Here is a 25940-nt window from a genome sequence, read left to right as displayed (position 1 = left end):
ACGCCGGCAGCTCCCTGCTAACGCCGCTGGGCGATTCGCCGGCTCCTCGGCGAGGGGCCGAGATCTTTGTTGGCCGATGGGAGAGGGTCCGGTGCCCAAACCACCTCGAGCCATGGGAAGGGCTCGGCTCATCCCTGCCCAAAGCGCAGCTCTGATGTGATATGGAGGCTGTCTGCACCTGTATTGTGCTCTGCTCGAGGCGGGGACGGAGCACGACGCACCGCGCATCGCCTACTCGCGCTGCTGCGGCTCGGGGACGTCGCTCTAACACCAGTAATCCAATTAGCCAGGAGTTCCTGCGCCTGGATCTTCAGCGCCTTCCACAAGGGTTCGGCTTTATTTTGAAGAGGCAGCTAATGCTTCGTTTCTTAAGCCGCATTCTTCTTTGTGCTTTTATTTTTTTCAGTATCTCCCTCTGCAGACTTTCAAAAGATTTACTTTGCGCAGAAAAGAAACCAAATTCACTGGCTTTATTTTTTTTATTATTATTATTCTGTCTCACTAATGGCTTCTCTCTATTTAAAAAGCTTCGGCACAGCACTTAGCTTGTCTTGCTGATACAGTTGGTTACATGAGGGTAGGACGTTAATAGCGGGGGTGAAGCGCTTGGTTGCTTTGATGGATTGTTTGCTTTGGTCGCGGGCAAATTAATGTTCGGGTGTAAGGTACTGGTGAGTGAAATTCTGCGCTGGGGCACCACTGGAGAGGGATGCTCCTCGCCGTGAGCATTGCCAGGTCCTTTGGAGAAAGCAAATAGAGGTTTCCGTCTTCTAAATGCGACGGGCAAAAAAATGTCTTTTCCAACAGGAATTTGTTTAAATACTCGGGATGCACTGATCAGGCAGGATGTAGCTCACGTCGCGGAGCTGAGCTGAAATCCCAAGTTCTGGACTCGCCAACAACCCAAGGGGCTACCCAAGGGCTACCCAAGGGCTACCCAAGGGGTGCCCAAGTACAGGGAGGCAAACGCTTTGCTCCAAACGTGTGCCCGTGCCGCGTGGTGGTGGTAGCTGTAAAAGCAAGGGACCACCTCCGGGTCCCTCTGGTCCCCTCCTGCCCCAACAGGGCCACCCAGAGCTGGGTGCCCAGCCCCGCGTCCGGGCGGCTTTGGGAGATCTCCGAATGTTAGTAACGCCTTTAAATCCTGCATTAATTGCCTGATGGAGAGGGCGAAACACGGATGTGCGGATGGCGTTAGGGTTGTCCCCGCTGGCCGTCGATGCAGGGGGTGAACGGCAGCAGGTTGGGCGCTGCCCATCGGTGGCGGTGGCCGTGGCCGTATCCTGGCTCGGTCTCGTGGTGCTGGTGGGAGCTGGTGTTTGCTGTGGGAGGAGGAGGTTGGCAGGAGATCACGTCGCAGCTTCCAGTCTGTAACTGGAGGAGGGAGGCAAAGAGGCACGCACGAATTCACCCGGTCCCGTCGCGACGTCCCCGTGGGAGTTGTGTCCCCGTGCTCCCGAGGGACCCTCCGGGCTGGGAGGCACAGGGACCTCTGTGCATCTCCACGCCATCATCAGGGTTCTGAGTGTTGGTGTGGTACCAGAAGGATATCAACGGGTGGCTTTGGGATGGAGAATTGGGTCCAGAACCCACAGGGGTGCTCCTGAAATGTGGGGAAGGACTTGAGGGCGCAGATGGTTACCGCAGCTCCAGGCAGAGGCAGGCAAGGTGCTGTCCCAGGGGGACATTTGGCTTGAAGATTTTCCAAAGTTTGGCTTCAGCAATCAGAATCAGATTTTTTTTCTTCTTCTTCTGTGGTTTACAAAAAATGTGCATTTGTGCATTCTGTTATCTTTTAGCAAAATCTTAGAGATGACCAACACTGTGCTGCTTGTCCCGGGCGGTTAAACCAGGATGATCTCCCCGCCTCCTCTGCTAATCCCGAGATAATGAGAGATCAGGCAGAATTTAACTAGTAATGCTAACTCGGATTTTATAGAAGGCTAGTGATCAATGGGTTAAGAATATATTCTTTTATATTTTTATTTTTGGTGTGCTTGCTGCGGCTCGGTTAGCTTCGTGTTACATGAGCTCTTCGAGCTGGCGCCTTCCAGACTTCTTCCATGGCAGGCAGCCTGCAGCTCGCCTCTTTAGGAGCGGAGCTGTCGGTCAGGAATTTAGCATCACATCTAATAAAATTGATTAATTTATTCACAGGGAAGCCACAGCAGGCTTTTCAGATGAGCTCTGTAACGCACGCCTTTGTTTTGGTGAGCACAGAATTCTCTCCGGCGGATAAAATGTCATCGTTTTGGAGACGACGTGGGAAGAGTTTTTCCTCTGACTTCTGCTTTCCCTGAGCGCGCAGAGTCCTGAGGCTCGGGACACGGAGGCTGTCCTCGGCCTCCTCAGCCTCTGGAGGACGTGTGTTGGCTTGGCCACCTCCGCGAGCGAGGTGGCAGCAGGTGGCACCGTCTTGAGGCCCATCCAGTTGGGGAGCGCGTTGCGGCTGCTCCCCCAGAACGTCCCCGCTGCTTCTCGGAGTCCCTCTGGCTCTTAGAATATCCCGAGTTGGAAGGGACCCATAAGGATCATCGTCGATCCCATAAGGATCCCATAAGGATCATCGCTGATCGTTGATGATCCTGATGATCCTCTTGGCGTTGGACATCCGTTGATGATCCTCTTGGCGTTGGACATCTCAGTTTGGTTCTTCCTGGCTCTAGCAGGAGCCTGGCCGCTGAGCTCGGCAGGGCCGTGCCGAGATGGCAGCGGTGAGAGCTTCTCCGTGCCGTCGTTCTCCCCGGGGATGTGGTGTTGGTGGGAAAATTCACACCCCACAGAGACAAACGGGTGTCAGCTCCTCTCGGGGTTACGCCTTGCTCTGGTTCCTTTGGCCTGGCTGCCTCGCCCTGCTCTCTCCCAGAAAAGACTTCCCCGAAAAGACTTCCCCATCAACACTTCCCTCTTGCACCGCTCCTTTTCCCCAAGTCCTCTCGCGTTTTCACAGCTCCGGTTTGTGATCCTCCACACTCCGGCCTCCCTCTCCCAGAGGAACTGAACCTGGAGAGTCCTAGAGGAAAAAATAAACCCAAGGGGAGTCCCACAGAGGGCTTGGCAGGAGCAGGCAGAGGAGGCAAGTGGAAAGCAGAGGTCGTGGCTATTGGCAGCAGGCTGTCCGCAGGGATTTCTGTCACCTGGTGCCGGTGGCACCTGCGAGCGTGCTGCTGGTGGGGACGGCAGGAGAACAGAGGGGAAGTCTGAAGTGTCTGAAAGTAGGGCAGATGCGATCAAACGAAGCAGGAGCAAAAGCAGAAGGGGAGAAGATGACGTTCCTGCAGGTGTAGCAGCCTCCTTTCGGCTTCCTTCAGAGGGCAGCTCCGAGGTTAGTCGTTAGATTTGAGGGCCAGCCCCCCAAAAACGCCACTTCTTAGCATCTCTGGTCTCGTTAGTGGCTGTGTTGTTGAGTCAGCAGATGGTGCCTGAGCCACCAGGCCCCTTGTGATGGCCAAAGCTCCTCTCGCAGACACGGAGGCACGGCTTAATGCCCTGCAGGCCCTCCAGGAGCTTCCCCCACCGGGGATGCTCCGCGCTCGGTGCCAAAGGACGCAGCGGGAGCCCTCGGAGGGTTTTGCTGGGCTTACAGCTGAAGCTGGCCCCGATGAAGGCAGGCGTGGTAGGCATCAATTGCTGGGTTTCAAGGAGGATTTTGGGTTTGTATCGCTGCAGCGTGAATGCTAATTAAATACGCTTTGTGCTCCAGAGGGCTGAGTGGCTTGGCAGCTGTCGGGGCTGCTGTTTGGCACCGTTCCTTCCCCCAAAATGTGTGCTTCTGATGCACGGGGGTGCTGGACGACCGTCGCTGGCACTACTTGGCTCTTACCGGGAGCGTTTGCCGGCAGCTGCAGGCCAGAGTTCCACTTTTAGCAGCTTTAAGCATATAGCAAGGAACTGCCTCCCGTGTATTTTTGCTGGAAGTCTCCAATTTGTGATTGTGGGACGTTATCGCCGTTGCTGTAGCACAAGGGAGGCCCCAAATGGAAGCTGAAGCTTCTGTGCGAGCTGATTGCGTTCACTCATTTTTGCTGCCGGGCCCTTGGCCATCATTCTTTAATCCATGCATCCGAGGTAGCTAAAGTATGGAAGCACAGAAACATTTAATGAGAAAATTAGAGTCGTGTATATGTATGTAGATATATATATGTCTGTAAATATTGCATATTTTGGATAGAAGGGACCAAATCCCCGCTAGAAAAGGACCACAACCAACATGACACGGTCCCGGTAGGTTCGCACAGCCGTGGAGTCCGAATCCCCAATTTGCTTCTCAAAAATTTAATTTTTTCCAGCTCCATCCTGCTCCTGGTGTCAAAGGTGCTGAGACCAGGGCAAGCTGAGGACTTGCAGCTCAGCCACACCGCTGGCCAAATGCCTTTTCTGCTGGCCAAGGCTCCCGTAACGTGTCCCAGCTCAGGATTTGTCCCTGCGCTGCTGCTTGCAAGCGATCGCGTAACCCAGGCGGGCTCACGGTGCTTCTCACAAAGCCGCATGTGCTTCCACCGCAGTTTAATTTGAGTTACATGAGAACCTGATGTATTTGTACGTTCTGCCAAATAATTTATTCTCCCCATAGAGAAAATTGTGTAATTGCAAAGTGTAATTCACAAACGTAATATGAAACTAAGTGTGTAATGTTCTGTGACTACAGGGGAATTAGTGTTATTTTTTCCTTTCAGAAGCTGTATAAATTAACCCACTTTTCCTATCAGTTACTGGGAGAAAAGGTTACGCTTCTTGCCGCCGTGTTTTCTATCTTATCTCTGCTGTAAACATTGCCAAGTGATCCTCGCTGCCTTCGAGACACAAGCAGCTCCACGAGGAAGGCTGCTCAAGGATGGCAACGAAATCGTCTCTCCATCTCTGTTCAGGCGAGTCAGGGGCTTCTCATCAGTTTGTGTTTGCAGCGTATTTCCATTATTAGGGCAAAGCGGTTGCAAAAACCTTTGGTTTTGTATATTGAAAGGGCAGGGTTCCTTTCCGCGCTGGAGAAGCGGCTCCTTTCCCATCGTGACGGGGGCAGAGCTGTGTGTTTTGCTCAGCATCCTTTAGCGAGAGGTGGCCGAAGCAGAGCCCCGAGCCCCGTGGTGCCCAGCAGCAGTGTGTCGATGCTCTGCTCCCCCCAAACTCCACTCGGGTCAAAGTCCTGCAGGATTTGCAGCGTCAGGCTCTGGACTCAGTTCTGCCTGGATTTGCTCTTGGTTATTAAATTCTGGCTCAGCGCTGAATCCCTATCATATTTTTGGGGGGGCAGCTGCTTGTTTTTATCATCCTGAGATCCAGTTTTTTTTTTGTCATCCTGGGCTGATCACGGGGAACTTCGTGGCCCTAAGAGGGTGGGTTTGGAGGAAGGGGACAAAAAACAAAAATGATTGGAGCGATGCATTATTAAATTGTGCACGCCTAACCTTGCCTCACCTTCTCAGAGGGTTTCTTCCATCACATGCTCTCTGACACCATGCATCCACCTACCTAACCTTGCTAGCAGCCTCGCTGCCTCCCAAACTTGTCACCACGCATGATGCAGCCTTGGGGGAACGGTAAGGGTAGAGCAGATGTGACTGCTGCCCCCTGCTTCCCCTCGCCTGTCCCCTCCAGTGTTCGGGGCAGCTCCGAGAGCACGCAGTTACAAAGGGGAGAGCCTGGGGATCTTCCCCAGGCTCCCAAATACAAAGCGGTGCAGAAACTGATGGAAAAAATGAGGCTGCTGCACGAAAAGCATCTGCTGGTGCTGTCAGCGCTCGTCCCAAGATGAAAAATAGTTACATCTGCGTTGGACGGCACTGAAGTCCAGATTTTAGGGAGAGGCGTAAACCTCGCAGCATCCCGCATGACCCCGGTCCCCTTTGCCTCTCCTTTTCACTATAAATCTGCAAAGGAGGGTCTTTGGTATTTGTGTGACATTTAGGCCCGATTTTGCTTCGGGGTGGCGTGGAGGCTTGAATGCCAATAAAAACGCGCGTAAACAAACTTTTGTCGGTTTTCTTCCGTGACTCGGGCAAATTCGAAGCGGAGTTTCCACTTCTGGTCTTCGCCTTGCAGGCAGAGAGGGCAGGCACACGCACACGGACACGCTTTGGGGTTGGGGACGAGCAGCCCCGCAGCCCCGCTGGCGCGGTTCTCCCCTCCCGGGGCCGCTGCGCAGCCGCTAACAGCAACCAAATGTGCAGAGGCCTCTTCTCCGGGTTTCGTAAACGGAGAAATGCATAGATGCAAACGCTCGAGGAGGACGTGCTGATGCTCGTGAGCAGCCCTTTAGTAAGCCAGTTGGTGCGTTGTGGGAAAACAGCTGGTGTAAGGAGAAATTTGAATTTCTATTGGGCTTTTAATGAGTGTAAAAAACAGAGCGCCTTTAAGACTTGGAGATCTTTAGGTGTTCTTTTAACATACCTGCTCTGAGTTGTTTGCAAGGGAAGCGTGCCGTCGTCCTTCCAAAAAGGCTTTTTACCTGTGTGCTCATGGCGAGGGGGAATAACTCAGCTGGTCCAAAATTATGAGCCATAAAGATCTCAATTGCAAATAGTTTCAGGGTACCGTCGTACCTGGCCATCTCCCTCTTAAATAGTGCTCTCCTTCCCTGGCTCCTGGTGCTGGGATGAGCAGGGCTGTCCTATCCGGGGCTTTGGGTAATCCCACGGCAGCAGTGGGATCCTACCCCAGCTCCTAGTGGGATATCCATCTAGTGGGACGGGGAACACCGTGTCGTTCTTGTTGTCGTTGTTTTTTTAAGTGTAGGCACTCTAATGTCCTCGTGTGTAGCTACCGTCACTCCTGATCTCTCGAGTCAGCAATGGAAATCATCTTCTGAGCAGCCACCTTCTCCGGAAAGCCTCTAAGACAGGGAGGTTTAGCAGGAAGCACTTGGGCCGACGCATCGAGTCGCTAATGATTAATCAGAAGGATCTCACTGCGCCAGAAAGTAATGTGGAGAGATCAGGTGGAAGGCAGCACCTCATGGAGCTGGTGGGCTCCTGCCCGGGGGCAGCAGCCATGACAGGAGCGGCGTGGGGCGGCGAGTCCTTCCGTGGTTTCCTGTCGTTTTTGGAATGGAGTGGAAGGAAAAGTGCAGTTTTGCATCTTATCCCCGTGACTGGCTTGGTTTTGGGGCCTGGTCATTGCGGTGAGTGATCTGAGAGCAGCCTGAAAGGTAAATCCTAGAAAGTCAGGGCGAGAGGCAGAAGCTGCTGGGTCATCATTTACTCATCTCTGGGACTTCCTGCAAGTCCCCTGGGACGCAGCACTGCTCCCCGGCCCTGAAAGGGCAGCGGGGTTCTTACCCAGCTAATTTTCAGCTTTTGGGGTGTTTGTTTTTGAATTCCTATTCTCCAGCCCTTTATTTGCAGTGGTGTCGCTCGGCCTGCCAGGGGACTCGTGGCAGGAGCTAGCGCCGAGGCGGCGCGGAGATGCTGGGGCAGAAGTGGGACGCGGCGGTGTTAGGAACCCACGTGCTGTGACAGCCCCTGCCCCGCGAGTGCGTGATCTAATTAAGGCAGACAACAGATGGCTACGACAAACAGATGTGGGTGAGCACCAGGTAACAAGGAGATGATTGCAATTAGTGTAATAAGCGGCACATCAGTTATCTCGTGTCTGTTGTGTTTTAGCTGAGGCGGGTTTGAAAGAGAGCTTGGGAAAATAACAGAGTGGCATTGTGGATTTCCAGAGGTCTCCTCAGGCATCAAATATTGATTTCCCACAGCTGGATTATTCATTTTTGTAGTGCTAAGGCAGAGCCCTTTCCCACATTTTCCCATTCATTTGCAAAGCAAATTGGCTGCTGGAATTATCCCTAGGCTAAGGGGGAATGACTGCTGTGGGTCTGCGAGTTGCAAATACAATATAGATGATTGGTGTATTAAAATTCACCATTTCTCTAAGCCCTTTGGACCGTTGTCTCTGTAAGGATGATGCTTAGTCCGCAAGGACTTGGATTTATATACATCTTCCCCTTTTTTGTGCTTTTCGGGTGTCAGACATGTAGCGAGCGAGCACTTGTTGAACTGCAATTGGAGCTGACGTTCGGCTGGCTTGTGCTTTCCTCCTCGAGGAATTCACTTTGATGTTTATATTTCTGTTTGTTTCCATATACAGAATTACCTTCCGCCACATACGTTCGATTTTATCGATTGTATGGCCCGTGCTACGTTTCCAAAGCAAAACATTTCTTGTGGGTAAAAGAACAAGCGGTGGAGGAGCCTGAATTCGGAGAGCAAAGCTCATTTTCTCCATAGGGTGGTCACAGAGGAGTTTCTAGTGCTCGGAATTAAAATTAGGAGAAGAACCACGAAGGGAAGGTGGGGTCAGTCTCCTGTGTCTCACATTAGTATGCCCTTCATCCCCTCCTGCTCTGCGGAGGACACAGGTCTACCCGCTCTGTCAGTGAAGGACTTCAGCCTCGCTGCCTCAGTGAGGCTCCAGTAGGGGCTGACCCAGCCGGTGGGCTCTGATCTTCTTCCCTGACTGGAATTTTCCACGTGATCCCCTTACAGCAAGTGTGGTTAACATAACCACCAGCTTCGGCACTGCCCCATCGCCTGCCCAGCTCCTGGGTGTTCAAAGCACTGGGACCAGTTCAAAGCACTGGGACCAGCACAGAGAGAGCTGGGCCCGGCGGGGAGAGCCCAGGCCGGGGCCCACAGGGTGCTGCCGGGCCCGGAGCCCCCGTGCTGTGAGGAGAGGCTGCGAGAGCTGGGGCTGCTCGGCCTGGAGCAGAGGAGGCTCCGGGGGAGCTCCCCCATGGCCGTCAGGACCCGCAGGGAGGTGCGGAGAGGCCGGAGCCGGGCTCTGCTCGGCGGTGCCCAGGGCCGGGCCCAGAGGCCCCGGGCCCAGCCCGGAGCCCCGGCGGCTCCCCCTGCCCCTCAGGCAGCACCGCTGGGCCGGGCGGGTGCCGGAGCCCTGGCACAGGCTGCCCCGAGAGGGGCCGGGGGCTGCTCCTTGGAGAGCTCCCCGAGCCCGGGGCCGTGGGGCTGGGCACCCTGCTGGGGCAGGGGGGGACAGGGGCACCCAGGGGTGCTCCCAGCCCCAGCCATCTATGAAGGTGCTCAATGGGAGCAGGAGATGCAGAAAGGACCTCCGGCCATCCCACCAGCACTGGTCCTTTCTCCTTAATGCAAACAGCTCTGGAAAACCTTTCTGGGAGGGCTTTGGCAGTGCGAGCCTGTCCTCCGTGTCCCCCTGCCCACGGGGCGAGGTAGCAGGTGGGTGCGGATGCGCTCGCACGCTTGCTGGAGAATTGAGACCGTGGGCTTTCGCTCCACCGCATCCCCGAGCTGACAGCTTTTATTAGCCCGCTGCCTCGGCAGAGCCGGCGATAATTAAGATTTCTGCATGTCCCACTTACCTCGTAGGAAGGGAAGCAAACACCAGCCCTGCAGGCACCGGGGGGCGCGGGGCGCAGCCAGCGAGGGGGGCGCAGTGTCTGTGTGCAGGGACGTCAGAGCAGGCTGCTCTGCCCCCACACCAAAAGGTGCCCAGCGCTCTGTCGTTGGAGGCCGGTGAAAATAAATCTTCATCCGTCAGCTCCCTCCTCTTGTGGCCCTAATGACCACAGAGACACGGGGCCAACGCAGCTTTCCTTGAGCCCTCCTGGCGACCTTGAGCTCCTCTCGGTTAGTCGCATCTCGAGATACTGGAGCCTTTGAATTCTGCTCGTGTCAGTCGGTCTCAGGTGATGATTTTTATCTCTCCTTGCCTGGATCCCCGCACGGAAACAGGTGCCGCTGGGTCCCCTCTGTGGTCCCACGCAGGAGAGCCAAGCTGGCATCCCTGGAGGCTCTGAGTGCTGCACCAACATCATCGCTGTAATAATAATAATTAGTGCGGTAATGATACAAGGACTGGAGAGGCTGATCACTTGATGTCAAGAGGGGATGTTCAGGCCAGCATGGGTAATGGGAATGAAGAGAAACCCCGTCGTTCGCATTTCCTGGGCTGTGTAATGTGCTGTGGGGTGGCAGGGCACCGTAAAGGTGAACTCACCACCAACGCAAACAGACGGGATTCCTAGAGGAAGAAAACAACTTGCATCTTTTGCTGCTGGTTTTTATTTCCACCTTTCTTTTCTGCACCGCTTCGCTCGTCTTCTGCCAAAAACCCGGGGTCTTTCTTATTCAAGCTGTTCTTTCCAGGTACGGTTCGATGTCCCGGAGCCAAAGGGTCCATCTGTCGGCATCTCGGTGGGGCTCGGGCAGGAGACAGAGGCTGACAGAGGGCTCGCAGGCTGCGGGAGAGACAGGAGGAGACAGGCAGGGAAATTGGGGTAAGGTACCAAGAAAAGAGGATTTCGTTTGAAGGCAGACATGTCTGCTGGCCAGTGCTGGCGTGGTGGCATATGGATCCAGGGATTTTTCCCCCCCCTCAAAGAGCGTTGCACAAAACAGATGCGACATTTGTTTTTGACAACTTCAGCAGCCGAAAGAGCGGGGCTGGAAGTCTCTCCATTTTTTTTTTCTTTTTGTTGGGGATGAGGTCAGGAAAAGAAGTTTGAAAGAAAAAACCCAAACTAACAACACATGCAGCGTGTTAGCGAGTGACTCACTCTGTCTCACCCATCGCTTCCCCGCTAGCCACATTACGGCTTCGTTGTTTCTCCCGTAATCTGCAGAAGTTTTTTTTTTTTGTGCATTTTTTTTTTCTTTTAAGTTAAGTCTTGTTCTGACCCCAGTGCTCGGATTAGCAGCTGGTGATGAACTTGTGAGGGCGACGATATAGATGTATCCTTATGACATTCCGAGTATGCTCTTAATTACCTCTAATTGAGGCTGTGTAGGCACAGATGGGTTGTATTTTACTGATAAATGGGTGTAATATGAGGGATTTTTCCAACACTGGAGTTCTCTGTAGAGCAGCCTACTGATTGTGCCTCTCTCCCGTAGATGTCAGCAGTATTTTATAAGCAGTTTTTTTGGGTCAAACTCATCCAAAATGTGGGAAATACATTGTAGAAAAAGGAAGTTCTGTGAGAATTAAGGGTTCGGTGGTCAGCTCTGTCTTTTTTTGCTTTCAGTGGTCGTGGGCAAATCAAAATCACAGTTGGTGTTAGTATGACAGCACAAGCACTAAGCCTCAGCAATTCACATGCTTTTTCTTTTTTTTTGTTATTTTTTGTTAATATGGAAATTGCGTTCTTGTCAAGATCCCTAAGGTCGTGTTGAAATATTGATGTGGGCTGGGGCTGGAGCCTCTGTGTCCCGGGTGAGCAAGGCTCTTGTCACTGCACGGATGTTCGTTAGCATCCGAAAAGCAGCAGCTTCTTCAGGTGGACGTGCAGGATCGATGAAGGAGGGGAGAGCGTAGGGTTAGAAATCAGAGGTGGATTCATCTGCATGGCTGTGGGAGGTGACGTCAGCTCTCGTGCTTCTGATCCGTTCCCCTCTTCAGCTTTTTGTTTTCCTTCCAATTAGTCTCTCTGAGACAAATTGTCCCCTGCGAGCAGATGCAGTGGTGCAGCGGCGTGCTGACAGCAGGAGGAACCAGTGCCTGGTGCTGTGTCCGGCTCCATGGGGTAAGAACCACCGTTGAGAAGTTCTTGCTCCAGACCTTGCCTGCTGCTTGAGTTTAGCCCCGGTCTAGCTGGCAGCGGGGAGCTGCAGTTTGTGTCAGAGGAGCTTTCTTTGCTGCTACGTGCGGGGTAAGTTGCAGCGTTGCTCCTTTACACCGCTGCTGCAAGATCCCTGATTTGTGCATAACAGGACCACGCGTGAAGCTGCAAAGTGCAGTGACTTTTTGAGAACGTCCACACTTACAGAAAACATACGCTCAACGTTTCGGGTTTGCAACACGAAGCGGATTTGTGTCCGAGCGGTGGGCTGGGGACAGCTGCGATGTCTCTGGGATGAGGCTCCTTTTTGGAGAGCCAAAAACCGTGCGTCGATGCGGCGCTGGTCGTGGGTTCGTGAATAGCCCCTGAGCATCCCCTGGGTGAATCAGCAGCGTTTGGTGCAGCCCCTCATTGCAGCTCTGGTGGCAAACCTTAGCGACAGCAAAGGAGCAGTTGTTTTACCGGCCAGCTTTGCATCAGGGACAACTCATACAAAGCCTGGAAACCGCTGCCCCTGCTCCCCCCCCAGCCGAACTAATTAGCTTGTTTTCATTGCCGTCATGCCGCACTTCATCTGTTTCTGTTTGCTTTCCTAACTGAGCAGAATATTAACATTTTTACAAGAAGTTGGCGTTTAGAAATCAGGTTTCCTGCGAAAATGCCCCGGCGTGGTCTCACCAGCAGCGCAACCCTTGCCCTTATCCATGAGGGCTCGTGGGGCTCAGCTGCCTATTTTTAGACCAGATTACATTTTTGGCCTGTCCATCCTGGCAAGATTTGGTGTAAAATAAACTACTTTTACAATAAAAAGAAACATTGGATGTATTACATCAAGGGCTTAACGCAAGCCAAGGATTTCAGCTAAGGCTGCAATTTTGTCCTTAATTCACCTCTCTGGGGCATCTGGTGGCTCTTGCCAAGGTCACTCATCCCAGTGGGACGGTTGCCTCTATCTGCCACGTCCCCGGTCCTAAAGAATGTTTTTTTTGTTTTGATTTTGCCGCTGATAAGGCAGGATCAGGGCCTGGAGGAGCAACACGAGTTATCAGGACTCGGTGTTTTGGTGGGGGCAAGTTAAACTTTTAATGTCAGTATTGATGGGTTTTTTGACCTGTGCACGAGGCAGATGTTGACTGCAAGCCATGGAAGGCACCAGGCTGCCGATTGCTGTGTTTGCTGTGGAAGGAAAGGGTTTGAAAACCCAGAAAACGTGTCTGAAAGCCCAGCAACCCCTCCTCACCCCGAGCAGGTGATGCATCACTTCTAGTTTTCGGATCACCAATTTTTTGAAGAGTTTACCTTCCCCCCCCGCCTATCTATTTGCTTTGGCATCGCTCCTCATTTCAAACACGCCGAATAGCGGGGAATGAACTCGGCCCCGTGGTCACGGCCGCCTTGCTGGCATCTGCTCAGGGTTCCTGGCTGTGGACGAGCCGTGGAGCTCTGGACGAGCCGTGGAGCTCACCCTGCTCCGCACAGGAGGCGGCGTCGAGCGGCGGCGCTGGTATCGCCGAAATGACTTCAGGAGCCGCTCTCACCTTGGTAGTGGTGACGCAGGCGTTAGCAGAAATGGCTGCGTGCTGCAGAAAGAGTTTGCTTTCCTTTATTGCTGCTCTGGAAGCACAGATAGTCCCCTTATTTCGGAGGAGCTGGTTTAAACGCTGAGCGCAGAGATGGGTCGTTGGGTCGGTCCGGAGCATCCCTGTCAGAGGAGGCATCCAGCCGCGCTTTCGGGCTGGCTGAATAAAGTGCTTTGGTAATCTGGGCTGTGGAAGCTATGAAAGAGTCTTGTAGGGTTTGTTTTACAGCTCTTCGTCAACGCTTTAGTGCTCGTTAAAATTCCAGCTTTTGGAAAGCAATGTAAGAAACGAAGGGAACCAAGTTTAATAACTCGGTCCCTTTGCTCCCTACCCACACAACGAAATTCTTGTGTGGGGTCCCATTACTTTATTCCTCAGGCACTGTATCTTCTCACAACGCTAAACACTTGTAAAAATTAGAAAATAAATGAAGAATTTGAAGGGTGGCAATATCTGGAATTGAATTATTGCTGTTACTGGAAAAAAAAATCACTGAACAGCTTCAGGAAAGCAAGAGAGGCACTGTGCATGGCTGATTGCTTTCTGGAGCAGCGGTGTCCCTTGGTTTGATGTCTTGGAGGGGTTTCAGCCCTGTAGGAGACAGGTTTGGCCCCATCTGGGCAGCCCGAGCAGGCCGACTGGGCTGGGCTGGGTTCTTGGGTCTTTGGCCAAACCCCTTCAATGCAGCTCAGAGGTGAAGGGTCCAGAGGAGAGCCTAAACTGGCCTCCTTGCCCTTACTGGCCTTACACATTCCTTGCCCAGCTTTCCTGCAGGCCCCCGTCAGGTTCTTTATCCGACATCTCTTGAAGCTACGCCCTGGAAATAACCGTAGGCCGTCCGGGCGCTGAGGAGAGCGGGCCGGGAGGTGCCTCATGGAGGGAGAGGCCGAGGGGGGCTCTCGGCCCCTCCAGTGGGTGGGAGGGTGCCGTGTCCCGCTGTAGATGGGTCATTTGGCAGCTCTAATTAAAGTCCAGGCCCTGTGCTGGGGGAGAAGGAGGTGTGGGGGGAGCCGGGGTGTGGATACGAGGCGGGTGGCAAGGCCTCGGGAAGCCCTGAGGCAGAGGGACCGGGAGGAGATGGCGCCGGGGCTGAGGATGTGTTAAAAGCTAAAAGGCAACGCTTGCAGGAAAAGGAAAGAAAACAAAAGGGATGAAATGCGTGTAAACAAAGCCCTTGGAAGGGCCAGGAAGCCCAAATCTGCAGGGATGCAGGGAAGAGCTCAGGCTGTGGCACGGCGGTGCTGATGGTGAGGGCTCGCCTGGCCAAATGGTGACCGAGGGACACCAAAAGGAGGGTAACGTGACCAGTTGTCTTCTCTTCACACCTTTTCCTTCACAAACTGCCGAACTGAGGCATAAATTCAATCGGGACAACTTGCGTTGGGTTGATTACCTCTTCAGAGCTGGCTTGGTTGATGTTTTCTGGTGCTGCCACGTCGGGACCAACCCTGCGGTTGCAGAACCCTTGTCCTGACCCCTTCTCTCTTCATTTCCAGGTGCAAAGTAGGTCAACATGAGCGGCCTTGGGGACAGTTCAACGGACCCTGCCAACCCCGACTCGCGGAAGAGGAAAGGCTCGCCCTGCGATACGGCCCAGAGGTACGTGTGCCGCTCCGGATCCGTCCCCTGCCCCGGCTACTTTGTCATTCTGACGGCGTCGTTTGGTCCCGTCTGCTCGAGCAGATGGAGCCGGGTTTCAGCCACTCGTAAACGTTCACACTTCCCACCAGAACTTCGCTTTGCTTTTATCAGTGGCTGCGGTGGAAGATGGAGCATGATGGAAATGCAGCTCCCCATCTGCTCTGCTTGTTGTTAGGTGGCAAATGATGATTAGAGGCTTGTTATCAAAGTTAATGTATTGATTTTATAAATTGAGAGCACTCAGTCAAGTGGAGGAGCATCAAGAAAGTTTTCTCAGGGTAAATTTCGGGCAGATATTCTGTAAAGGGCAGTAGTGAGGGCTGCAGATGATCCCAAGCCTTCTGCCTCTTCATGCCAGATTCCCAAGAAATTCCTATTGTGTAATATTCAGAAACTTCGGTGGAGACCCTTGTGCTCCATGGCGCAATTAGGAAACAGCTTCCGTGCGAAGTATTTTCGTTTGTCTGCTGATGCAGACTGCTTCAAAACTCAGCTCGCTGCGGAAACGCACCCTTTGCTAATGACTGAGCCTTCACGTCCCAGCTACGTTGCCAGCTGAGTTAACATTAACAAGTCCTAGATCCACACGAGTGAGAGCCAGGCTTTTGCTGGCTCTGTGAATCCTGTGCATCTTTTTTTCCATTGCAATATCATCTATTAGTAAGGATGAATTTACAGCGCTGCTGCTGACTGTGCCTCTACAGCCTGTTTGCTCATCGTCACAGAATATTGATGTACTGAGCAAACTCTGGGTGTATCTTCTGTCAGTTATAGCTCTACATGGTATGGTAGACAATAAGTGCAAAGGCTACAGGGTTCCAGTAGAATAAGGGGGAGAAATATTAAGTGGTTGTCTGAGGATTTCTGTTTATTGCAGTTTTTGCTCGTCACATCTCTCCTCCGTAGGGTTCGCACACCTCCTCACAAAGCCTCTGTAGCTCATGGCTTAGCTGTGCCATTAAAATGAGGAGTAATTGCGGAACACGTTTTGATAGCCCTTGAGGTATCTGCCTTATTCCTAACAAATGCTGTAGAGATCACGTGAGCTATTCCCCGTTTCTGGCTGAGTCACTTGAGTCGGTGCCTGTTTGAGTCAGAGCTCTGCAGCCCTCGCTGCTGGCTCCAGGCTGCTCTCGGGGCTGGTCCCCACCCGGGGACAAAGCCCCCGTGCCTCGAGTCCCCACAGCTCAGCCCTGGGGAGCAAGGTGGGCTTGCACCCCCTTCTTGGAGGACCTGCTCTAGATACACGGGCACGCACACCCGGCCTTGCTTTGTCTGGTCTGCCTCTGGGAAACGAGTCTCTTGTGTTCCGTTTTCACACCACTCAGCACCCCGAGAACAGACATCAGAAAGTTTTCCAGATGTGCAGGGTGAGGAACAAACTGGTCGTAGAGAAGCAGAGACTTCGGGATGAGGGATTCTCCTTCCTTGTCCAAGCACAACAATTCTTTACGCGCACGAAGCACCTAAAAGCATTTTTAGAAGCTCGTAAGCCATCAAGCAGCAAGCAGTAGAGCTGAAGCACATGAGCAAGACCAAGAAGTCCTCTCCCGTGCTGTCTTTTGCTTTCATTAGGAAAGGAAATCTCCTTTGTTGGGATCGCGAGAGTGGCACAGGGCAGGGACCTCGTCCTTCTGAAGTCCCGCAGACTGCCCAGAGTCCCTTCGTAACGTGGTCTGGAGCAAAGCGAACTTCAAACCTCCTTTGTTAAAACCGGGAAGGTTTAACTGTTGCTTTTGATGATAATTCAGAGTCATAAAGAACAGCCCACTGCTGTAATATTCTCATGATGCCTTTATGTAAGGAAAATTGGCCAATTCTCCCTCCTACAATTCGAAAGTTGCCACAGCAACAGCGACATTAAGGGTTTTCATGAAATGAGCTCACCCACAACAGAGGGATTTTTTTTTTTGTTTAAATTTATTTTTTTCCCTGCTATTTCTTTTCGGTTCGCAAGGCGAGCTAGGAATTAATTTGACCTTAACTAAAATACTCATTCAGCTCCTGCGAGGAGCACTTGCCTGCCCGTGGCTGGGTAGATCCTGAGCGCTTGGCGGCGTGACTCACCGCCGGCACGCTCGCATCCGTCCCGCGTCCGTGCCTCCGGCTCGGCGCGCCGCTTCGCTCGGGCTTTGCAATCGGTTCCCTCACTTTTCCTTCGCTTCTGCCGCTCCGCTTAGGGATTCTTCTTCTGTTGGCACTTTGCCTCGCTTCTCTTTTTGGTAATATCCAAAAAAAAAAAAAGAAAAGAAAAAGCAAAAGCGCTGCTGGCCTCTTTACAGCGCGTCCTTGGGAGCTGGGTGGCAATGGGAGCAGCGCGTTCGGTACGAGCGAGGAGGGGGCAAGGTGACACTTTTCGGGTAGACCCATCCCTTCCACATACATCCCAGTCCCTGCCAAGCGCGTTAGGTCCCTCGAGGATGTGTGACTGCGTACGGCTCGATGCTTTCCGCGGTGTAAATGGGTCGCTTTGGAGAGCACGCCTTGCTCTGCAGTGCTGCCTGCGCTGACGCCCACGTACAAGGGGCTGAGGTCGTGGCGGGGACCCCATTGCTTGTGCACCGGTTGGGAATGCAGCCTGCCCCGCGGCCCTGGAGCTGCCTGGGCTGCCTGCGAGCCCTTGGACCCCACAGGATTGGGAAGCGAGAGCTCCTGAAGTCACTGCAGGGGAGCTCCCAGGTGTCCCCCCATGGAAAGTCTTCACCGTGGGCTCCACAAGGCCGGTGACCCGAGCAGAAACACAGCTCGTGTGTCCTCCTCACCCTGCAGCTGGCTTTGCCTTGTGGATGATATTTCTTTTCTTTTATGGTTCTGCTGCTCCGCTGGGTGCCTTGAGTGCAAACCATTTCTCTTGCCCCCCTCGGCGGTCATGCCAAGGGGAGGAGGAGACTGAGGTGGTGTAGGAGGCGATGGGAGGCTCGCCGTGGCCTGTGGTCTTCAGATGTTTTCACCTGAGAACAACTTCAAGCAACAGCAAAATACCCGAGTGGCAGAGCCTACCTGTTAGGCCTGGATATTGAGCTAATAAAATGGCTGGAATTAAGAAAGAATAAGGAAACTGCCACGCAGGCTACCCACGTGGCTCCTTGGAGGGGAGGGCTGGCGTTGTCTCACCGATTTTGGACAGATGTAATCACCCAGAGTTACCAGGGGATGTTCAAAGTCCTGATGCCCCTTGCACTCGCTACGCACCCCTGTTAGCAGGTAAAACAAAGCAGGCCTCCTCACGAAGCCTCCAGCTGCTAGCAGAGCTCGTTTCATCCCATAGCACAAGTCAGAGCCCATCCGTGATGGGATCCAAATTCCCTCTGGAAATGGGCTTTTGATTCGGCTTGGGTAAGTAGTGTTTTCTGGCAATGCTCCGTGTCCCCCTCGCGGGGCAGAGGGGCTTTGGAGGACCTGCCTTGTCTTCTGGAAACCCTGCTCTAGCTTGCTTGGAAAATACTGGCCTCTTTGAGGCCAGAACCATCCCATCGTGCCACGTGTACCTCACATGGTACGTCTTGTCGGCGTAATTTTCAGGCAGTAATTTATAAGATAGCATCTTTCAGATAGTGTGTCCTGCGGAGCTTACAAGAAAGATTAGGTGGCTTATTGAAAAAAAAAAGAAATAAATCAGATAAAAGGCATTGGTAGGTGGTATGGAGCTGGGGTTGGCATTTGGAGCTGTCCTCATTTCATCCCATAGTCGATACGGAGGAAGGTGCACTAGGGGAAATAGATCTCAGTTTGTCTTTCCCGTGTGCACAGTTTGTTTCGGTGACCATGCTACTTTGAAACTCTGTGGCAAAGGGATATGTTAGAGTGTCCAGGGTGGCTTTATTGCTGGCCACCTTCTAGCACATGAATAATTTGTCCTCAGCTCTCAGAATGTAGAAATAGTTGATGGGAGAGTGCTGGGGCTTCTGCACTGGCTTTGGGCTAAAAAAAATAAAAAGCGGCTTTCAGTGGGCAAAAAGTTGGTCTCATGAATTATTTTTCATCTCGCCCTTGTCACTGTGACATGGTCGCTGTGATTTTCACTTCGGTGATCTCCAGTGGATGTTGTTAGCCTTTAGGTGTGAATTTAGGATTTAACTTGGCGACAGCTGGAGTGGTGGCTTTAGAAAAGCAAGAGGCAGTGTAGCCTTAAAACTAACTTTGAGAGAAAGGCAGAGTCCTGGATGTTACAGGTCTGTTTGGCTGGGACATGTGTGTCTTCCTTGGTGTTAATTTTGAACATTTTTCTACATATGAAACCAGATAAAGGCCTGAATGAACTCCCCAGTGTTTTTTTGGAGATGTTTGGACTATAGCAAGGCCATGGCTGTGGCCAGCACCTGTATTTTTAGGTCCTTGTCTAGCATAGGTGTGGCTGGGCTGAGCAGTGGAGGGAACTCATTACCATGGCGTTTAACTTGTTTATTTTCTGTAACAGCAATGAAAAGCGGCGTCGGGAACAGGAGAACAAATATTTAGAGGAGCTGGCGGAGCTGCTGTCTGCAAACATCGGGGACATCGACACCCTGAGCGTCAAACCAGACAAATGCAAGATCCTGAAGAAGACGGTTGATCAGATCCAGCAGATGAAGAGGTTGGAGCAAGGTAAGGCGGCAGCCTCCTGCCCCGGCTTGTCTGAAAGCTGGGGAGCCTTCTCCCGGTGCTTTGTGGACCCTAAATTGAGCAAATAATCATGGCTTAGAGGCAGTTCCATGTGCTAGTTTTCCTTTTCCTGCTTTTATGAACGCGTTAATATGAAAAGTGCTTTTCGCTGCCGCCGCCGAGCTTGTTGGAGGAGCCCCCTTTGTGTCCGATGGTGCTGCTGACTGCAAGGTGGCACCTGGCTCAGGGTTTGTGGTTCGTCCTGGTCTTATTCCATAATGACAATGAACAGAAGTACTTGTTAGGCTTTCAGGATCGGGCCCATGAAGTACTTATCAGCAATGCTGCTATTAGGGTGGACAGAAAACCCGTTTGCTAGCTGGGTAAGATGAAGGACAGCAAGGTCTGCCACACGCTGTGTAAGATTTCGTGAAGACCCATTTCCCCTTGTCAGATGCGTTTTCCTGCCAACAAAACAGATTAGAGGGGCATGAATCCACCTACCGCTGGTGAACGCGGGCGCTGCGGACGGTAAACAGAGAAGAGATGCTTGAAAAGCCATATAAAGGTTAAAATTCACCCCGAGCGTCAACTCGCAGGTTGAAATACGCGGGTCCAAAGGGCTCAAGCGACGCCCAGGAAAAGAGGCGAGGTGCTTAAAGGTGTGTGCGTGTCAGGGAGCAGGATTCATCCCGGTCCTCGCAGCCTCAGCATCCCTCCCCGAGCCCGTCTCCAGCCCTGCGGGGGCGGGCACGCGGAGGCGATGTCCTTTTCGCACAAGGTGAACACCGCTCGTCTCGTCTTCGCGCTCAGAGAGCATCATCAGTCAAACGGGGCCTTTGCCAAAGCTCCTGCTGCACGCCCCGAGCGTGATACCAGATGCTAAAGTTTTCCTAAACCCTGCAGCCGGGACCTGGGTGTGCACCTCGAGGCACTCACACACAATTTACGCGTCGGTGTAAGGTCCTCCCGGTTCGCTCTTAATTTAGGCACCGAGCTGCGCTCCTAAGAGGAGGAGGAGACGCTTTGCGAAGCGTTCGGCTCACGTTGCTCGGGCTTCCCGCAAAAACGGGGCGCCTGCTTTTAGATTTCATTCACGTCGTGGCTGAGCTCCGAGAGGAGTTTGGTAGTGGGTGAGTACGCGGAGCTCCTCGCTCGCTGCCGCTTCACCGTTCATTAGTTTTCTTGACATTGCACGGCAGGGCTGAACATTAACTAGGACAAGCACTACTTAAAAATATCGTTCCTTGAGCTTTGCTCTGTATTGCAGGCTTATCTAGCGCTGCACCAAGTCACCGAGGAAGAGAAACTTCACCCGTATTTGTTCTTTGCAGTTTATTGCAGGAATGCTTTTCGTGAGGAGGTAGGAGAAACCTGGCTAAATGTCGGGATATTTGTCCCATGGTCAAAGGCAATTTTTTGTGTCCTCATAGCTGTACCGGCTGTTGGACGTGGTGTTTCCTGCCCGTGCCCTTCCTCTTCCTCCTCTCTGTTTCCCAGGCACACAACTAATCAATAGTTGCCAGCTATCCACGCTGAGTTTTTCTTGCTAAAGCATTGTCAACGACGAAGTGTCCTGCAGCGTGTGGCAGCGATCGTGTCCATGCTGTGTTGGGAAACCCGCCTGTGGGCATTATTTCACCCCCAGGAAAGGAGCCTGGGGGTTTGGGGTCGCGATGACGTGACGCGGCGCTCTGCGGACATCCCAGCACGTGACGACGATCAGCCAACAACCAGCAAGACCCACCGGCGCCGGGGCGAATTGCACCCAACCTTGTAGCAGAGCAGCAGGGGGGCTTTCAATTAAAAAAAAAACAAACAGGCAATGTCCCATTATTAATTTCATTCGGAAAAGGTCTCTGTGAGACGTGGAGCCGGCCGGGCGCCCCGTGAGCAGGGAGGTGGCAGCGCTGGGGGAGCGCGGGGACGGGGACGGCGGCACGGCCAGCAGCAGCTCGCACGCGTGCGCCGAGCCCATGCTCCCATCCCCCTGCCTGCGGGGCTGCTATTTAAAGTATGAAGCAAATGCTTTTAGAAAAAGATTCCTAGGTTTGGCCCCCTTCCAATGTTAGTAATGTACAGTTGGCAGAACAAGCAGTTTGCGGCTGTGGCAGCAACCTGAAATTCTTCTGCCAAGACGGCAATAAACGCAGCGGAGGAAGGGGCCAGGCAGTTAATTTTTCAGCGTTCATCTGTCCTGCAAAAGTTTTTCAGGGTTGAGGTTTTTTTTTTTGGATGAGGAGAAGTCACCCAGGTAGCGTGGGGCTTAGCAAAGAGAACGTGGCGGCAAGCTTTCAAGGCCAGGCTGGATGGGGCTGGGGGCAGCCTGGGCTGGGGGCAGGGGTCGTGCCCGTGGCAGGGGGTGGCACTGGGGGGCTCTGAGCTCCCTGCCAGCCCAAACCTCTCTGGGATTTTGGGATTCTGGGATCCTGTGGGGTGGCAGAGCCTTGGTGGGGCACAGCACCGTGTCGCTGCTTTGCGTCCAGATTTGCAGGGTGCCGAGCACGTGGGTGCCAAGGTTATTTTCCTCCAGAGCAAGGGGCTGGTTCAAACCCTGCTGGGCAGAGACCAAATCCCTTGATTTCCACTTTTCTTAACAAAAAAAAACCCTTCGTGTATTTATGGGCAAAAAAATAGGGCATTTTGTTGGCTCCAGAAATGAGCAGGGATACTGGAAATGCCGCTTCGGGGTGCGGACTGCCACCTGTTTTGCTTCTTTTCTGTAAAATGGTGAAATATGTTGTTGTGTTACATACAAGCCCTGTAGAGTTTGGGGTCCAGGCAGAGGTTTGGATGTGAGCAGCCACGTGAAATTTTGGCGCTGTGGCTCTGTTGGAGATGGGTGAGCAATGGGCTTTGTGGTGCTGCCGAGGAGGCTGCTGCCGTGCTTCCCGGAGCTCTTTTCCTCTCTCCACCCCCCGTTTACCACCTTCAAGCATTCGCCGAGTGCCCTCCTGCCCTCCCTTTGCCCTGGTGCTGCACGCAGAGGGAGCTGATGCCGTGTTCCTGGCCTGGCACCCGGCCTGAAGGTTTCCCAAATTCCCTCCGCTGGCCCCATACCAGCGAGGGGTCCTGAGCCCGAGCCCTGGGGACAGAGCGGGGCTGCCCCTGCCCCAAGGAGAGGCAGAACTTTGGCATCCAGCGCCTCTGCAACGGCAGGCTCTGCAATACGCCAGCTCTGGGAAGGTTTCTCCTTATTCCCCGGAAGAATTTCTGATGAAATGCCCAGTTTTGGCAGCGTACAACCTTCGGGTTGCGGAAGGGGTGACTGGCACGCGGGGGTGTGATGGAGACGGGGCATGCGAGCCCCGTGCACCGTCAGAGGGGTGATGCCTCCTCCCCCGTAGCCCCACCAACCTTGGCAGCGTCCTTTTCAGCGCTAAGCCACCACGTCTTTTCCCCAAAGCCCTCTGCATCGATAAGGTCCTTCATTTCCTTCCAAAGCGGGCGGCGTAAGCGCAGCGCCTTAACGGGATAAATCAACCTGGCGCCGAGCTTTTCATTACGCCGCCTCCGGAACCCGACGAGCTGCCGAGGGCTGCCCTTGAAACACCTCGGCGTGCTCCCAGCTCGGCCCCTGCGGGCGTCCCAGGGCCTCCTTCCTGCGTCCTTCCTGCGCTCGGCTGCTCCCGCCGGGCTGCAGGATGTTCGCTCGCTGCCCAAAGCGCCGCGCGGAGCCGCCAGCGACCTGGCCGAGGAGCGGCTCCCGTCCCCGCCAGGATGCCTCGGGGAGGCTGCGTATGACTTGCCGGTCCTGCGAGGTCCAAAAACCCCAGCAGGTTTGTTCTGCTCTTGCCAGGAGAATGGATTTGTTCCTGGGCTTCGTACGGCTTAGTCTGACGGAGGCACCTGGCGCTTCTGCGCGGTGTAGAGCTGCTTGTGGCAGCGAGGGAGCCGCAGGAGTGACCCCTGACCCAGCGAGATGCTAAATTTGTATCTGTCGGGGCACGGGGGGGGGGAAAAATCACATCTCTAATTGCTGCGGTCTCATTCCCTAACAACGTTGCAGAATATTGACCTGATTTCAGGACGTTTTGAAAGGGCAGAGGGTTAAGAACGAGCTTCCTTTTCCGCACGTCGCTGCGTTAGCCCGCGAAGATGACCCTCAATTTGTAAGTCGAATTACTTTGGGCAAGGAGGGGCAGGAGGCTATTTCTTGAGCCTTTGGTTGAATGATTTTCAGGGGTTCAGGGCAACAGCGTTTCTCTCTCTTCTCAGACTACTCAAACCCACCAGGATTTGTTCTTCCGCTCCACGGAAGCGTCCCCTTCCAGGCCGTGGTGGAGGTGAGTCCTCCGGGCGGCTTCTGAGTAGCTTTTCCCCAAAGTGTGGCCGTACCCAAAGACACTAGGAAACACCAAACCCCAAAAGAAGATGATATTTAATTTATGGATACCCCCCCGTTCGTAAGGCAACCGACTCGGGGAAGTAATTTTCCTTTTGGGTAAATACACTGGGTTAATTAAGCGAAGTATATGGAATAATTATTGACTTTGGCTGCTCCGTTGCATACGATCATTGGGCTGTCAGTGGCTTGCCTTTAATTAAGTTTCCCTGCTGTCTTGTCATATGCTGAGATTCTGAGTCTTTGGCCCTGGATTTATTTTATTATATACATGTACAGCTTCTGGCACAGAGAGGTCCTGTGTCCTCGGGCGAACATATAGAAGCCTCTGCAGTATGAATACCGAGTTTCTTTTCGGGGTTTGGAAATGCCACCATATGGAGGGCTCTGAAAAGAAAACAAAAAGGCTTTGGTTTTGGGTTTAGTGGTCAGAAAAGGGTGGACTGGTGGCCTGCAAAGAGGCTTCTCCCCCAGCCCGTGATGGCAGCGGGGGGCGTTTGTGGGGCGGAGAGGAGGAGACCCCATCCTCGGGCTCGGAGTCGAGAGCCCCTTCTTGTCCCAGTGGCGCTGCTGGCAGCCGAGTGATGTGGTAGGGTACTAAAGATCATAAAATCGCTCCCATAAAACCACAAAGCGAGTAATTGCGTGTGGAAGCGAGTCGCAGAGCCGAGGCCCTTGGTGAGCTTTACCCCAGAGCAGAGGGACCCGGCGCGGAGCACTTAAAGGCTTTCTGCTGGGTTTTCTGCCCATGTCCAGGCTCCCCCCGACTTCTGTGTGCGTGGTCCTGGGGTTGTGCTCTACCTGGACTCACTTTTGGTTGCTCTGAGGACAAATCTAGCCCAGGTCCGTGTTACTGAGTCTGCAAGCGGGGCTGGACGTCTCCAGTGCAGGAGCAGAAGGCGCCTTGGAGACCTTCCCCCTCCCTCGCTCCCTCCTCTCCCCAGGCTTTTTTTTTCCCTGCTTTTTTTTTTTTGCTGGGATAAGGAATTAAAAGTCTTGATGCATTTATTCTGTTTAGGATCCTCCTAAATTCTCTGCATACCCTTCTTTCACGGACTCCAATGTGAATTCATCTTTCTCCCCGTGATTTGAATGGGAGGCAGCGCTTCCAGTTTCTGATTGAGCTTCTCAGGTCCTTGGAGCTCAGGCAGTGCTGCCTCCGTGCTGCCGAGAAAAAATACCTCGTGCATAACGTGCTCTGTGCCTTTTTTTAGTGCTTTGAACCCAGGAGTAGGACACACTCATCCTGGGGCAGGGATGTGTCTAATTTCCTCCAGTTTTGCTCCCTGGTCTTTGTTCTTGCTAATTCCTGCTGTCGAGGTCCCGGTTTTCAGCAGATTTTTATTATTTCTCTCTAAATGTGTATTCTAGCATGTTACATTTTTGAATTCTCTCTCATTTTGGTCCTTCCCTTTCCCAGTGCTGTAACCCAGCGTCCTCTTGGAGAAGTCTAACATTTTGTCTGGGCTCTGGCAGTCTCTCTGTCAGCCTGGAAGCATCTCCTTCTCCGCAAAGCTTATTTCCATCTCATTTGGTGTCTTATAAGATCACAACGCCGATAATGTTGTTACTTGACAAACGGGCAGAACACTGATAAAATCCGTGGGAGGGCAGGATCTGGTGCTTCTCACTCAAGCTTTTCATGGTTTCCATTCGGTTTAGGAAGATTAAAGAATTCCTGCTGGGTTATTAACTCGGTGGCTGGGGCTGAAATCTGTCAGCCCCGTTGCTGGCAGCGTGCGTTTCTGGGCGCTGAGGCCAGAGGCGCAGCAGGATTTGGGCTGGAAGGGGCCCCGGGAGGTCTCTGGTCCAACATCCTGCTCGCAGCAGGGTCAGCACAGGCTGCTCAGGGCTTTACTGACTTGGGTTCTGGAAGCCCCCAGGGATGGAGAGCATGCAATTGCTCTGGGCAACCTTCTCCAACACTCAGCTGGGAAAGTTTTCCTCCTATCCCATCTGAACGCTTCACTCGTACCCATTGCTTCTCCTCTTCTCACCACGCACCACTGAAGAGCCCGGCTCCGTCCTCTCCATGCCCTTGCAGGCACAGGCAGGCTGCTGCCAGCTCCCCCCCATCTTGTAGGGCCGAGCCAAGCCCTTCCCTTGGCCTCCCATCCCAGGATGAATGCTCCAGCCCTGACCCTCTCGTTGGACTCCGAATGAACTCGCTCCGCTTTGTCTTACCCTGCCAAAGCCCTGCTGCTCCGCTAGCCCAGAAGAATGGAGACTGGATTTTTGGTTGGGAAAAGTGGTCTTG

The 25940-nt window shown here is 53.2% G+C and overlaps 2 protein-coding genes across 7 annotated transcripts in view; one reads left to right on the top strand and one right to left on the bottom strand.

Annotated features, from left to right (window-relative positions):
- ZNF395 (zinc finger protein 395) overlaps nt 1-25940 on the bottom strand; it is a 251888-nt gene that overhangs the window by 141910 nt on the left and 84038 nt on the right. The gene's annotated exons all lie outside the window — the stretch shown is intronic.
- The window catches only part of NCOA1 (nuclear receptor coactivator 1), a 166414-nt gene that overhangs the window by 87759 nt on the left and 52715 nt on the right, over nt 1-25940 (top strand). For all 6 annotated transcript variants that reach the window (XM_083831157.1, XM_083831154.1, XM_083831156.1 and 3 more), the window contains 2 exons: nt 14613-14715; nt 19175-19341. In XM_083831157.1, coding sequence (XP_083687283.1) covers nt 14630-14715; nt 19175-19341 — 253 coding nt within the window. In that variant the 5' untranslated portion in view covers nt 14613-14629. The remainder of the gene's footprint in view (nt 1-14612; nt 14716-19174; nt 19342-25940) is intronic.

The sequence above is a fragment of the Anser anser genome, assembly GCF_964211835.1.
Source record: "Anser anser genome assembly, chromosome: 3".
Classification (NCBI taxonomy): domain Eukaryota; kingdom Metazoa; phylum Chordata; class Aves; order Anseriformes; family Anatidae; genus Anser; species Anser anser.
This window is presented reverse-complemented; position numbering and strand designations above follow the sequence as displayed.